The sequence below is a fragment of the Sinocyclocheilus rhinocerous genome, unplaced genomic scaffold (genome assembly GCF_001515625.1).
Source record: "Sinocyclocheilus rhinocerous isolate Xijiao unplaced genomic scaffold, SAMN03320098_v1.1 scaffold492, whole genome shotgun sequence".
NCBI lineage: Eukaryota > Metazoa > Chordata > Actinopteri > Cypriniformes > Cyprinidae > Sinocyclocheilus > Sinocyclocheilus rhinocerous.
The window spans coordinates 1,294,063-1,309,391 of record NW_015626069.1 but is presented as its reverse complement, the minus strand read 5'-3'; the positions used below and the strand labels follow the sequence as shown (position 1 = coordinate 1,309,391).

General features: G+C 38.7%; 2 protein-coding genes across 3 annotated transcripts in view; both read left to right on the top strand.

The window, feature by feature from the left end:
- macf1a (microtubule actin crosslinking factor 1a) overlaps positions 1-5,446 on the top strand; it is a 201,704-nt gene extending 196,258 nt beyond the window's left edge. For both annotated transcript variants that reach the window (XM_016515233.1, XM_016515239.1), the window contains 3 exons: positions 844-957; positions 1,414-1,519; positions 3,767-5,446. In XM_016515233.1, the coding sequence (XP_016370719.1) occupies positions 844-957; positions 1,414-1,519; positions 3,767-4,005 (459 nt within the window). In that variant the 3' untranslated portion in view covers positions 4,006-5,446. The remainder of the gene's footprint in view (positions 1-843; positions 958-1,413; positions 1,520-3,766) is intronic.
- Positions 5,447-6,826: 1,380 nt separating this feature from the next.
- LOC107710496 (bone morphogenetic protein 8A-like) lies at positions 6,827-14,944 on the top strand. The gene is made up of 7 exons (XM_016515283.1): positions 6,827-7,799; positions 11,872-12,064; positions 12,271-12,419; positions 13,264-13,455; positions 13,550-13,629; positions 13,984-14,094; positions 14,186-14,944. Exons 1-7 carry the CDS (start codon positions 7,304-7,306, stop codon positions 14,333-14,335), a joined length of 1,371 nt encoding a protein of 456 aa, XP_016370769.1. The 5' UTR covers positions 6,827-7,303; the 3' UTR covers positions 14,336-14,944.
- Positions 14,945-15,329: the final 385 nt, after the last annotated feature.

Here is a 15,329-nt window from a genome sequence, read left to right as displayed (position 1 = left end):
TTTTTTTTTTTTTTTTTTTAAAGCAAGGATGCATTCAATTGATTGAAAGTGCCAGTGAAGGCATTTAGAATTTTACAAAAGATTTCGGGTTCAAGTAAATGCTGTTCTATATATTAAGCACAGCAATTTATATTATAAAATAAGAAATGTTTCTTGAGCACCAAATCAGCATATTAGAATGGCTGCTGAAAATTCAGCGTTGCCATCACATGATTAAATTACATTTTAAAATATATTCAAATAGAAAACAGTTATTTCAAATTGTAACAATATTTCACAATATCACTGTTTTTACTGCAATTTCATCAAATAAATGTGGCCTTGGTGAGCATAAGAGACTTCTTTTAAAAACATTAAAAAACTCTTACAGACCCCAAACTTTTGAACGGTAGTGTGTGTGTGCATGTATATTGTTATAAAATATTTTTTAAGGCCGACATATCAGTCTGTCACTAATCCTTAAGATGTCTTGAAATCAGCAGTGTGGTGTCTCCTTTTTGGTGGATGGTTTCTCTGCGTCTCTGATTGTGGTGTTTGTTTACATTGTTGTTTTGGGATCAGGACATGATCACTACTGTCTCTGCATGTCAAAATCATATTGTCATCTGTGAGATTTTTATTTGTTCTTTGTCTTTTTGTCCCTCTCCCCTCCCTTGCTTGGAAAATGTGCCTTCCTCCACCCTTCCTCCCTGTTTGTTCTCATCTCCACCTACAAAAACACTATTCTCTGCCATGCTGCATCGCCTCCCTCCACTTTACTCTTTTTCCATTTATCCTGGCTTCTTCCCACTGCTTTTTTGCTACTTGGCTCTTCCTCGTCCTATTTGCTACCGCATTTCCCAGTCCTTCCAATCCCAATCTCAAGGCTATGCCAAGCCCTGGCTGGCACACAGTAAAACTCCAACACCAACCAAGTGCCAGTCCTGCCCAGAGCACAGCCAGACCCCTGGGCATGAGGTAACACACTGCCCCCTCCCAGTGCCCTAGCACACTAACAGTAAAAGCTTTAAGTGCGGCCTGATCTCAACAATTGGGAAGGACCTGAGGTAGATGGCTCCGTAAACTCTGTGACCCTTATATGTTGCTAAAGAGTGTAAACTGTGACCTTATGCAGCTTAGTCTCCAGTGTGATAACAGGCAGATGTAACTGGCTTGAGAAACAGTTTCAGTTCATTTCATGTTCATCAAGAAATCATTCTGTTAAACCATCTTATGTGATGACAGTTTTTCATCGTCCAGGTCTTGGTAGAGAGTCTGGTAGAACGTAACCAAAAGTAGCTGGATTTTTCCAGAAAACAAATTCCAGTTACTTTTAGCTACATTTGACCAGATTTATCTGTTAGTTTTATTATCCGTAGCTACACAGGAAAAATCTGGCCTTTTGTAATAAACGTTCGCTCTTTGCTTTTATAGGGAGGCTCCACATCTAAGCTGAAAAGACCAACTTTCCATTCCAGCCGTGGCTCCTTAACTGGTGAGAACGGTGGAACACCAACCGCTACTAAACCTGGACGCTCCGGTACGAAACTGCTTCACTCACTCAGATTTTTTAAACTGATGTGAATTGATCTAATCTCCAGTGTTGGGAAAGCTACACTAAAACTATAACATCACAAAGTACACTGAAAGTGTAACAAGCAGCTTTGAAACGGTATTGTGAAAAGCTTTATACAAATCAACTTGAATGTAGGTGTAACTGAAGGTACTAACAGACCCTTCTGAAAAACATAGTTAGCTACACTACAAGCTAATAACAAAAAGTATTGAATATTGAAACCATTTAAGAGGGCAGTATATTTTAGTGCTGCAACCAATAAGTTTGTGATTTTTACATGTTCAAGATAATCTTCACAAATAACTTTTATGAATTTTGAATCCTAACTACAATCGGCTAGAGTAAAAAGCTAAAGGTAGGCTATAATTGAATACTTCATAATCACCACCACTCTTTCAGTCTTTAAGATCTACAAGTTGGAAAGTTTGAGTTATAAAAAAATAGTTTGCAAGAGAATGACTATAAACAAAATGAGGCTGTTAAAGTGGACTAGTTAGTTTAGTTTATTGTCCTTTCGGAAATTCTTTTTGTGTCTCTGGCAACTCTTCAGTGATCAACAACAATAATTAACAAATACAAACATCAACAGGTTACAACACATTACAAATAAATACAACCAGCATCAAACAACATCCCTCTCACAACAACAGAATCACTGCCATAGATGTAAAATGACAACTGTGATATCACAAAAGTTTATTTAACAGAGCTATACTGGATGATATAAAAGATCTTTGTGCACGGGCAGTCCGTAATAATGGTACCCTGTACCTTCGACCAGATGGTAATAACTCATATTCACCACAAAGAGGATGCAATGCATCCAGAAAAATTGCATGGCTTTTCCTCACAGCTCGAAATTCACATAGTTTTATCAATAGATGTAAAATGACAACTGTGATATCACAAAAATTTATTTAACAGAGCTATACTGGATGATATAAAAGATCTTTGTGCACGGGCAGTCCGTAATAATGGTACCCTGTACCTTCGACCAGATGGTAATAACTCATATTCACCACAAAGAGGATGAGATGCATCGTGAAGAATTGTATGGCTTTTCCTCACAGCTCGAGATTCACATAGTTTTATCAGACTATGGTGTTGTTTACCTGCAATCTTACTAGCCATGTTAACAATTTTATTTAGTTTGTTCTTATTTACTACAGACAGTGAGAAATACAGGCAACAAAGCTGAAAGTCAAGATACTCTCCACAAATAAACGATAGAATAGAGCCAACATATATGTATCCACACCAAACTGTCGAAGCTTACGCATGAAATACAATCATTGCAGCCCTTTCTTGTAAACAGCTGCTGTATTTACATCCCATGTCAGTTTTACATCAATGATTGTCCCTAGATATTTATATTCATTTACAACTTCAATGCCCTCACCATTAACAGTTACAGTGAGTAGATGAGTTTTCCTGTTGGGGGTAATGATGTATAATGCCCCCGACAACCTCTGTAGTCCCATTTAGCCACTTGTTAACAACACAAAGGGAGTTTTACTGATGTATTTAATGTTGTAGAATAAATATCTTCAGCTTGTGTTAACCACAGACCTTGTTTAACCAAAACCCCATTCAGAAAACGCATTGACTTTGGGGCCATGGAACTGGTTTTAGGACTCATTCCTGCAGCACACTATTATGAATATATTACTGTCTATTGGCATACTTTGGTATTGTTTTTTGTCTAGTATAACAAAACAATGTAACAATTAATTTACACTAAATTCTAAATGAATGAGACTAGAAAGCACAAAAATGTATGTTAGTCAAAATACAGTGATGAACAGTGGCATTTAAGTCACTATATCAGTACCAAAACAAAAAATAAAGAAAAAACGTTTAGCGCAGGAACTCAAACAAATTGATTAATATTTTTGTTGTTGTTGTTGTTGTTTGTTTTAACAAACCTCCTTGTGTTAAGTTCATTGATCCATCCAAAACAAGCCTGTTTGCTCAAATTAATAAATTACAGTTTATGTGGCTTGCTCTGCTGTAAAGCACAGTGCACAAAAAATGTCACATTCCACATGTTGGATAAACTAGCCAATTACTGATCAGGTAATGGGTTAGTTACAGTATTAGTGTTGCTATTTAAAAAAAAAAAAATAAATGTACTCCAAGTATTAAATTTTAGATTGTGGTGTTGTAATGGTATTACTGTACCCTTAAACTTGAATCGTCTTCCTTCATCAGACACCAAACGCACTCCGTCCTCAACGAGCGGCCCAGCCAGTCGAGCAGGGAGTCGTGCTGGAAGCCGCGCCAGCAGCCGAAGGGGCAGCGACGCTTCAGACACGTCTGAGCTCATGGAGACACGCTCGGCTTGCTCCGACACCTCAGACACCCCTCGCCGGCCTGGGGCCAAACCCTCTAAAATCCCCACCATCTCCAAGAAGGCCCCCAGCCCCAAAACACCAGCGGCCAAGAAATGAAGTCGCCACCTTATCAGTCTATGTGACTGACTCTGAGGTGGTTGTGATTTAACCAGCAGGAGGAGAACACCAACACCTTCCTCTCTCAGACGGCTAATGTGCCGCTCCGCCAGCTCAGACGAGACAGGACCAGACTTAACACCTCCAGCGTCTAGCGCAGCCGCACACTACTGCACCACCTAGATCAATACCTACCATAATGCTGCCTTATTTGTGTTCTACATCATGTCCTTAATTTGACTGGCATTGCGTTTTCTTGAATGTGCGATGGAGAACATCCGGTGTGAGCAGACATATCTCCACAGACACTCAGGAGGGACGTCAGTTCTGCACCAGGGGTTTTCACTATTCTTCACTATGAATATGCAACCGCCCGTCACTCTCCAAACCTCATGCATGGTTGTCACTTTGGAGATGTTTGGTTGGACAAACTCGCCCTTTTCACTGGTATGCAGACCAGTCTCGCCTGGGTGTCTATGCCACCGCAAACTAGAGGAAATCAATTAAAAACAGAGACGTTTTCCTACTGGACACTTGTATGTTTGTGTGAATGAATGTGTGGTAGTTCCTGTCATAGTAAACTAACGCAGTAACACGGAGAGGAAGTGGAGGAGGATACATATCTCTAGCCTTCCCAAGGTGTGAAGATTCTTGTGATGAGAAGACTAGATCCTTCACGTCACACGTGATCCATTTAAAGGAACTCCTATAGTGCACAGCACACGAGTTTCATGCGCTCGCACCGACGGTCTTCTCCACTGTGTGTCCACACAGTCTAGTTGTGTCCTTTTGTTACAGACATCATGTTACAGAGCTTTTCCACAGGATGCAAAAATGATTACAATTGTGAATGTTTGTTTCAAGGTTAATTTATAATCCTGACGTTGTTTCTTTTCTAGAATAAAGAGCTGTATTTATTTGTGATTGCAGTATCATATCAACTCTTAAGAATGACTAGTATTAACACAACAGGAATCGCTCTTGGTTTTGTTTTTGTACGTCCGCTCCTGACGTAATGAAGTTCTCTGACTGATCATTTCTGATGTTATAACTGACCAGGAAGCTTAATGATTCCAATGGTGGCCTTTTTGCCGGCGACTAACTTTAGATGACGTCAAAAGTGGCTTCCTACTTGTTCTTTCGTGACGGAAGCACCCTAAATAATGAATGATGGGAGCGGCTCGCGTTGCCCCTGTTAAAAACAGCGCTTTGAATCTTGTCGTTGACAAGCTGAAGTATATGAATACCTGAAGAAAAGTTATTTTTATTTATTTATTGTGTCCTTGGGAGGGAGGTGAGGGCTGTGAAAGGATCCACCTTTTGATTGTGTTACTCTTTTGACATGACTGAGAAACAGGGGTGCAATTGTGTAAAAGTAAAGAAGTTATGATTATAAATCCTTTTTGTTCTCTTTTGTATTAAAACAATGCTTGCAGTAAAACTGTCTAGGTTTTCGTGTTGTTGAGTGACGTGTGAGCGTGCAGGGATGCCACAGTTAACAGGAAATGGCACAGTAATTACAAGCAGTAGAGATAATGACACACCCCATTAAATCTTCAAAAGGGGATGAGCCTTTGGTGTGTGCAGAGATTTGAACACACTGCACTTTTATAGAAGATTTACACAGTCATTCGGGAGTTCAGAAACGGGCCCACAAGTGAATAGAAGCACCTTTGTGCCGTGTGTGTTGGTCACACTTAAGTAGTGTGTGTTTGTACTGGACTCTGTGTATGTTTGGTGGTCCGATGCAGCGGATGGGGTTTGGGAAGGGTGGGGTTTCATCATCTCCATTCTGCAGCTGTGTGTCTGTGTTTATATACAAATATTTAAACCCACTCACATCCTTTCCCACCAAACACCATCCACACCACCGAGCCGAGTTCTCGTGGCATCTCGCAGTCCTGCAGTGTTATTTCATTCTTATAATCAACTGAGATCAATACACATAATCCCTCATTTTTTGCATTTTTAGTTGTTTTTATCAAACTGTTTTCCTATTTTAAAAAAACTCACTTTATATGGGTGTTTGCGTAGTTGACTAATTGCAGGTCAATGGCCCTCATTTTTATTTTAAATTTCAACAATTTTATAATATCTATATAAATATTTATACACATTATTTTATATTTTGTGTAATTCATAATATATATTACTTGCAAATCAAGGTTCCATATATATATCTTCAATAAGACAGCGTTGCTCTGTCACTCCTTGGCTATTGTTGAAACCACAGAATATAAATACAGTTTTCATGTTACCGTCACCATAAAAACTCATTTCTAGTCTGTGCAAAGGTTGGATCACATCTGAGAACATCTTTATGCCAAACCACATGATAATTGTCAGCAATTTGTGAGGTATGTGTAGAAGATAGTAGTTTGATAGTAGATGGAGATTGAGGTGAGAAGGGTTTAGGGAAGAGAGGGCGGAGGATCCAGTCGTTGGAAACACTCCCTCTGCGTAAGTGTGTATCTTGGAGGGAAGGAGGTCACCCGTGTTCAGATTATGCCTTCAACGCAAGCAGCACACAGGCTAAGAATACCACAGCTCACTGGGATCTCGCAACTTCACAATTCAGAAAAACATTTGGGGATGGTAACACTATCCTGGTGAACAAATCATTTTCTCACTCAAAATCCTGAAATATATATATATTTTTGATTTTTCAGGAGTCTTGGATATTTCCACCCATTGGATTAAACATTTAAATCCCAATATTAATGGATTACTGCAAGGGAGTTTTGTAACTTTTGGTTTTTCATTTAAACATAGAGGATTTCATCAGCTTGGAGTTGTGACTCTCGTCTTCTCAAAAGGAGCAGAAGCAGGTGTTGTGTTTGATCCAGAAACCTTTGAAGAAAAAAAACCCTTGAAACCTGATGTTTGTGAGGCCCTGTGTTTTTATTTACTCTACCTAAAGACTTTAATTTCACATTGTGCTTAGTCCGTCCAATTCCGAGATCCAATTTGAGCTTCTAGGAAGACCTGTTTGTTTTCTCTTCCAGTTTCTAGGATATTTTTTGTCGTCCATCTCTGTAAGCACATTGTAGAGTTTGGTAAATGAAATGACAGCATGAGGAATGACTGTCAAAAGGCGATAAACTGAGTGGCTTGTAGAAGTAAACATTGCACTCTTTCAAATAATGATGACTGCTGTGGAATCTGAGTGGCTTAGACGTCGGAGTGTTATTCAGAGTTGAACTTCAAGACAGTAGTCAGACCATTCCAGAGAAGACCAACGTCGGGTAAACACCCAGAGGTTTTGGAGGGACAAATACGATCTTTATAGACCGCTGCAATGGAGCAGAGCACTTCTGCCACACCAATGGGCAAACAGGAGAGTGTGGTTGAGTGTGTGTCCTCACACCGCAGCAGAGGGAGGAAGGAGAGCTGTGGCAGCCGAACCCGAGGCCGCCAGCGACTGTTTCCTCTGCCTGTCCTCCTCCCTCTCTGCGTGCTGCTGTGTGTTTGGGCTCAGGTGGAAGGAGTGGTGCATTCCAGCTTCCGCAGGCTCAGTGGTCGTGAAAAGAAGGAGATGCAGAAGGAGATTTTATCCATTCTGGGTCTACCCGGCCGGCCCAGACCTCACCCGCCTCTGCGGCCCCCTTCCTCCGCCCCGCTCTTCATGCTGGACCTTTACCATGCCGTGTCGTACGAGGCCGATGATGGACTGGGTTTGGGCTTCTCTCCAGAAGGGGTCAGTCATGCGGCGCTGCCCACTTTAAGCACACACACGCCGCCCCTCGGCACAGTGGTTAGCGAGGCCGACACGGTTATGAGCTTTGTCAACCTGGGTAAGTGAAAGCTGGCAAGGGTTAAACGCACTTCACTTACAGAAGACATGAATTACTATACAGCGGCTCATGTGTGGACATAAACCACACTTGAAAATGTGTAAATGTCATTGTATTATATAACGCATTAGACCGAGTGTCATTTATTTAAAAGAAAGACAAGGCAATCAGTACATTTCACATTGAGAAGTGTGTTGCAACAACAAATACTTTCACAAAAAATGATTTTGGACACTTTCTGTTTGTCAAACTGGAACTGGAACTTAATGTCAGTGTTAATTTAGTATTTTTTATATATACTATATATTATTTATAGATTATCTTTAATGAATAAGCTTCTATTTTTTATATTTTCAGTTTTCATTTTAAAGTTTTAGTAATTTTGTTCTGTGCTTTTGTTATTGTTTTTTGTTTTGTTTTTGTTTTAATATTTTGATTGAGCCTTCATTTGTTTTTTGTTTTTTGTTTTAGCACTTCAAATTCAGCTTATTTTATTTTAGTTAGTTGCCAAGGCAATATTTCTATTTTTTATTTATTTTTCATCTAATATTTATATTTTATTCTAGCTTTATTTCAATTAATATTATATATTTTGTATATATATATCTATTTAGTTAACAGTAACAACGCTGGTTTATATGAAAGCCTGCCTTAGAGATCAAGTTTAAAATAAGAAGCAAAATCACACTGTTCGATATAAAGTCACATTTACAGTAAATAATGCATTTTTAATTTATTTACTTATTTTTTTAGTTCATTTCTCTTTTTTTATTTATTTATTTATTTATTTTTTGAGGAGGTAAGAGGCTTCCATATGTCCACAGAAATTCACCTTGACTTAAATGTCATTGCAAAAATAACTAGAAAGTGGTTAGTTATGAGAACAAGTGTAATATCATTTGTTTGCAAATACCACTTGGTTTGATATTTTAGCTAATACAATGACATTTTAAGTCTGCTTTCAGTGCCCTAATGTCTTTTTGGGGAGTACAATAAATAATGCTGTTTTATAGCACAAAAATACTGTATTGGAAGCCAGATAGTTATTCATATACAATGCCATTTGCCATTGATTTTGAGAAGCTGACAAGGCTTTTAGTGTGTACTGATAATACAGTCTGTTCACTGAGACAGACCCACAATCACTCCATCATCTCTTCCTGTCTCAGCCCAAACACAGACGATACTTATCTGTCACGAAACAAACAACAGTTTAACATCCTATTTACTATTCCTGCTTCTCTTTCCACGTCGTTCCTGCCACACTATTATTGGTCAGTATCACCCCTTTCTCAGATGTAACTAGTGGTGTTTGCTAAGGCAGGCATCACTATTATTATTGCGCATACTTGGGTTAGTGATTTAAACAAACCTGTAACCCTAATTATGAAACTTTGCTGCATTACTGTTTGTGCTACAAACATGAATGATGCCTCAAATCATGTGGCTCTTTGAGGAGAGGTGTGCTTTTGCTTTTCTAATTGATCGGACACTCTTAAAAATAACGGTTCGTAAAAGGTCCATTTTTTAATAGTGTGAAGAACATTTTAATAATCTAAAGAAACTTTCTACAATAGACTCTTGAAAATAAAGATTCCGAAAGACCATATTTGTTGTGATGACATGGAACCTTTTTAAAGTTCTGCAAAAAAAAACTTGAACAGTTCTAACAGCGGCTAAAGAACATTTTAATAATTTTTCCAATAGACTCTTGAAAATATACTGTACGGTCCAAAGGGGGGTTTTCATAGCAATTCCAAAGAAGAACTACTTTTACTTGATTTAAAGAGCATTTAAAAAGAACCTTTTTTCCACTACATAAAAAACATTTTGTGCATTCGCTGTTAAAAATAAAGATTCCAAAAGGGCAGTTACGCAACGATTCCCTAGAAGAACCATTTTTGGCTCCCCAAAGAACTTTTCAGTGAACAGTTCTTAAAAGATCTACTACTACTTTTTTTAGTGTGAAGAACATCTAAAAAAATCTAAAGAACCTTTTGTGTTATGGAAAGTTTCTAAGGATGTTAAAGTTTCCTCATAGGACCATCAAATGAAGAACTTATATTTAGGGCTGCCCTCGACTAAAGATTTTTCTGATCGACTAATAGTTGTTTATTTAAAGCAAGTTTATATTAATAAACCATATCATTCATAATAATGAGCCTTTAATTGCCATTGCCATTAAAATCAGCGCTCAAGCGCACACATGAAGCTTGCCACAGCGCACTGCAGAAGTAATGATTATGAATCCATCGGGAAAAAACTGCAAGAAGACTGCCTTAACAGTATAATAATTAATTGATAAACTAGTGTTTTCAGTATTTTCGGCTGCAATGACAAAGTCGACGACATTGACTCGTCATCTCCACAGTGGACAATGCACATTTTATACGGATTACATAATCTGCAAAGATTTGTTTCCATTTGAATTGGTTCATTTAAAAGTAGACATTTTGCTTTATATAGATATATTTGTTTATGTCTGTGAGGCAAGCATGGAGTTTCGGTTGCAGTTTTCGGGATGGTTTTTTTATTGTTTTGTTTTGTTTTGTTTTTTGATGCGCTCAAGTTCACAGCGCTCAAGGCTCAAGTAGACCTTTTGCAGATTTGAAAGATGTATTACTTTTATCTGTACGACCAAAATTGTTGGAGTATTTTAAGTTAAATGATCGCACAGAGTGAGCGCGCAACTATTCAGCTTCCAAACTCCGCACAGACTCTTGAATAGCGCACATTTTTCTAGGTTAACGTTAAAGTGAGCGGCCATGTAATGATGCTACTACTTACATGTTTCAGATGATAAGCAACAATTGAGGTCCGAACAAAACGAAACATTTGGATGTCCTGACCGATGTACTGTAATTACCACATGAAGACCAGCTGTTAATAATCTTTCCGTCATGTGACTTTGCCACTTCCTGTGGATTTTTTTTTTTTGTCCCTGCAACTAAGCGCTAATAAAATTTTGTTCAACTAAGCCTCTTCTCGTCGACTATAGGGGGCAGCCCTACTTTAATTTTAAAGAATGGACTTTTCCCATGGCGGACATATTGCGAACCATAGATATGTATAGGTAGATGCCTCATTAGCGACTGTTTCTATGGGCCGCTATACGTAAGCCGTCCGCCATATTCGAAGGGTCAACTTAACGTCATTCACCATTACAGCCGATGGTCTGCGAACCCTTGAGTGCGGTGGCCGAGAGAGCTCAACATGTTGTTGTGTAGACCTACTAACACCATACAACAAGAGGAGCGCATTAGCTAACTCAACATTAAAAGTTACCAATGTTTCAAAACTTGTAATATTGAGTTAATACATTTAAAAACATAACCAACACATTCTCACCTGTGAAAGGTTATCCCGTTTCTTTGGGAATTTAAATCCCGGCAGTTTTTACAACCATCGGCTGTGCAGGATTGTGGCATCTTCGAATATTCATTGATTATTATGGTGAATGACGTCAAGTTGACCGTTAAAGATGGTGGTCGCGTCTACGTGCTTGGCGCAGTCAAATGGGACAGATACATATCTATGTTGCGAACACTCACAACACGCTAGCATCATGGCCTGGAGTTCATGATGTTCTTCAGAAAAACATAAAAATCAAGTTCTTACTCCTGCCAGTTGTCTTTTAATATAGTGTTTTCCTTTTATTGTGGATCTACAAAGGCCAGTCCAGATCAGGCCATGTGATGTTGTAGTGGGCACACAGCTGTGGGGAATTACAGGCCCCACTGAAAGGCAGAAAAAAGATGAGATGAAGTGGATGAAAATACTGTTGGGCACTCCTCTAAAAATACAGCGCTGGACTGTAATTAGTGGTGGTGCGCTGAGCTGCAGCAGCTCCACAACGCCTCTAATTACCCCACTGCAGAGCCCCAGCCGTGGGTGTCAGTCCGATCTGCTGAGCTCCACCAGAACAAATGTTCCATTTTTTGTTTCCCCATCTTCTCCTGCCAATCAGCCCTCCAACATGTCTCAAGTGTCCTCACACTCACTCAACACATACGCTCCTCTGTGGTAGTTATTGTTTTTTAATTCTCTCTCTGGCCTCTGTCTCTGACCGCAGTGGAGCAGGAGAAGGATCTGCTGCAGCCTCGGCCGTACTGGAAGGAGTTCCGCTTCGATCTCACTCCGCTTCCTCAGGGAGAGACAGTCACCGCTGCTGAGTTTCGCATCTATAAAACTCTTACCGTGGGTTGGCGTGCAAACCGCACCCTCCATATCTCTGTCTATGAAATCCAGAGGGAGAAAAGACACAGGTCATAGTCATATATGATCATTTATACAGATTTGTGATACGGAATCTGATTCAGAAACTAGATATCATTTGATTTTAGTGATTAGGAAGCAAGAATCCTTGACATTAAATGACATTTTAGTAGTTTTTTGTGCATTCATCAATGTCACTGAGATCCATTGTCGGTCATTATGATGGAAAAGACATTAAGCTCTTGTGATTTGACAGGGAGCCTGAGCTGGTGTTGTTGGACATGCAGTCTGTGCCGGCGGGTCAAGAGGGTTGGCTGGCATTTGATGTGACTTCTGCGAGCAATCGCTGGCTTCTCCACCCTCGGAGCAACTTGGGCATCCGCCTTTATGTAGAAACTGAGGAGGGTGAGCTATTCCTTATGTACAGCATGGAGGCTAAATAGCACTGGTAGCATCATTGGATGGTGCTCCTCACTACGGGTTTGACACCATGTGACACCTAAAAAATAATAATAGTCTTTGCAACTTTACAGATCTTCTTTATGCACCAAGAGCTTGTAACACTCCAAAGTGAAAGGAAAACTTGAAATCGCACCATATGACCCCTTTAAAATAAATACAGAAATTACAAAAATAGAGATAATACATAATCTTTCATTTTTACTTTTATTTTTAATATATAAAGTAAAATATACTATAAAAATATTAATAAATAAACTTTTTTGGTCTTGACTAATTTTTTTTTTTTCTGCCTTAATTGCCCCACCTAACTTGATTTAACTTGGTGTTTTTAATTTTAGTTTTCAATCTCAATACCATTTGTGTTTTTAAACTCAATTGCTCATTGTAGCCTTCTTCTAGTTTAAGCAGTAGAGCATGGCGCTATCAATGTGTATCAAGCTGTAATCTGAGTTCAATTCTGAATACCTTGAATAGAGTGTACACAAGTAGCTTTGGATAAAAGTGTCTGCCAAATGCATAAAAAACTAAAATGTTTACAATAATTAAATATATTGTTAAACATTTTCCTGCAACTCCTACTACAAATCTTGTCTGATTTATCTTTAGACCAAGTCTCACAAAAGTTACTGAAGGAGTTTTTGATTTTTGCAAACCAACTGGTACTGAATTCTGCTCTAGCAAGCAACAAACATTTGGTCTGTATCTTGGCAAAGCTTTGACCTATTGAAGCAAATCACGTTCAGTGTCATAGGTCATATGGTAAAACACTGAAATCTTGTTTTCACAGACCGGTCGTTGTCAGCCGCATGGGTGGGTCTGGTGGGTCGGCGCGGGCCGCGCTCTAAACAGCCTTTTATGGTGACGTTCTTCAGAGCCAGTCAAGCCCCTTGCCGCCCACCCCGTGCTTTGAGACACAACAATCCACGCAAGAAAAAACCCAAGTACGACCTGCCACACCCAAACAGACCCGGCATATTTGGTGAGCCACAATAAGCAGTTTAAGAGGCAGATTGTGTTTAAAGGACCATATGAAATGATTTGTCATTGAGTTGCGATTGTCTCACTTATTCCAGACCAAAATCATGCCAGCAGCGGACGCCAGGCCTGTAAGAAACATGAACTCTATGTCAGCTTCAGCGACCTTGGCTGGAAGGTGAGACATCCTGGCTTTCATACATTTGCACATTCAAACAACAAACAAGAAGTTAAATAATAAGTCACTTACATTTTAGACACAGTATTGAAAATTGATCTGTACATTTTTGCTCTGCCAATGGAAAAAGTTCTTAAGTTAAAACACAATTAACTGAATCAAGTGTTTTTGAACGAATCAACTGAGTGAATGATTCAGTGACTCACTTGTCGCCACCTACTGGCTCATTGATATAACCTGCAGAAAGAGTCACTGAACAATCCACACTATTAATGTTTTGAACAAACACATACAAACATTATCTCTGTACTGTTAGAGTGTTTAAATATTTAATTTCTAAAATTATTTTTTCAGGACTGGGTTTTGGCCCCTACAGGTTATTCTGCATATTATTGTGATGGGGAATGTGATTATCCTCTGGGCTCTTGTATGAATGCCACAAACCACGCCATGATCCAGCTGCTGGTACGTAATCTGACTTTTGACATTTCTGTATGTGATTTTCTGAACTACAATGCCAGGAGACTTCTTCGAAATGTACTGACTCTTTTGGCAGGTTCATCTTCTAAGACCAAATGAAGTACCCAAAGCCTGCTGCGCTCCAACCAAACTCAGTCCCATCTCTGTGCTCTTCTATGACGACAACAACAATGTTATTCTCAAGAAACATCGAAACATGGTGGTCAAGAATTGTGGCTGTCTATAACCTGTTGTACATTCAAGCTTTAAATCTGAAACAAATGTAGATGTACTATAATATTCAGAGGCACCATTTGTAATATACAGTGATTCAAAATTGATTTAGCCAAATTTGAGTGTTCTTACCCGTCCCAAATGATTGACAAATGATAGTTATTGAAGTGTCATGATGGTTTATCAGCATAATTTTCACAATTTTATTGTGAGGGGATTTAAGATTGGAATCCATCCTATAATAATAATAATAATAATAAAAATACATATTTTGTATAGCTGTCTTACATTTAAATTGTCCAAGTTTTAAATTTTATTTATTTATTTTTGCAGTCAGTAGTTTGGTGCTAATTTAAATGGTCGGTCCTTAATCATTTCATTTAACCCTTTCCTCTCTGGTGTATTGATTTCAAAAACAAGTTCAGAACATGAATCTTGAGTGTTTTAGCTTTCAAATGATGCATAGTTTATGATGAATATTTTTATAAAACAAAGGTAATTAAAAGTACAGATATGCCTAAACACGCTCTTCCGGCCTGGCCCGTGCAGGTTAAGAGGTTAAAAAGCTTCACACATTAAAGGAATAGTTCAACCAAAAATGAAATTTCTGTCATCAATTACTCACCCTCATGTAATTCCAAAATTGTATGAGTTTTTTTTTTTTTTTTTTCAGTCGAGTACAAAAGATATTTTGAAGAATTTCCAAAATACTACGGAAGTCAATGGCTACCGTCAACTGTTTGGTTATCCATGTTCTTCATAATAACTTTTGTGTTCAGCAGAAGAAACAAATTCATACAGGTTTGGAACTTGAGTAAATGATGAGAACTTTTATTTTGGGTACTACCCCTGAAGTAAGTTTTTGTGAAGACTTTGCCTTGTTAAAATGATGTCGGAGAGAATCCTCACACTCATTGGCTGCGGCCTCTGGAGATGCGCTAGTAGTGTTGTGTAGTTTGGTGATGCCAAATAAGAAGATTAGATAATAAAGGAACAGCTTATTATAG

Coding starts and splice junctions, on each gene's coding strand:
- LOC107710496 (XM_016515283.1), top strand. CDS start 7,304: ATGGAGCAGAGCACTTCTGCCACACCAATGGGCAAACAGGAGAGTGTG. Junction 13,630..13,983: donor TCAGCGACCTTGGCTGGAAG/GTGAGACATCCT, acceptor TTATTTTTTCAG/GACTGGGTTTTGGCCCCTAC. Junction 14,095..14,185: donor ACGCCATGATCCAGCTGCTG/GTACGTAATCTG, acceptor CTCTTTTGGCAG/GTTCATCTTCTAAGACCAAA.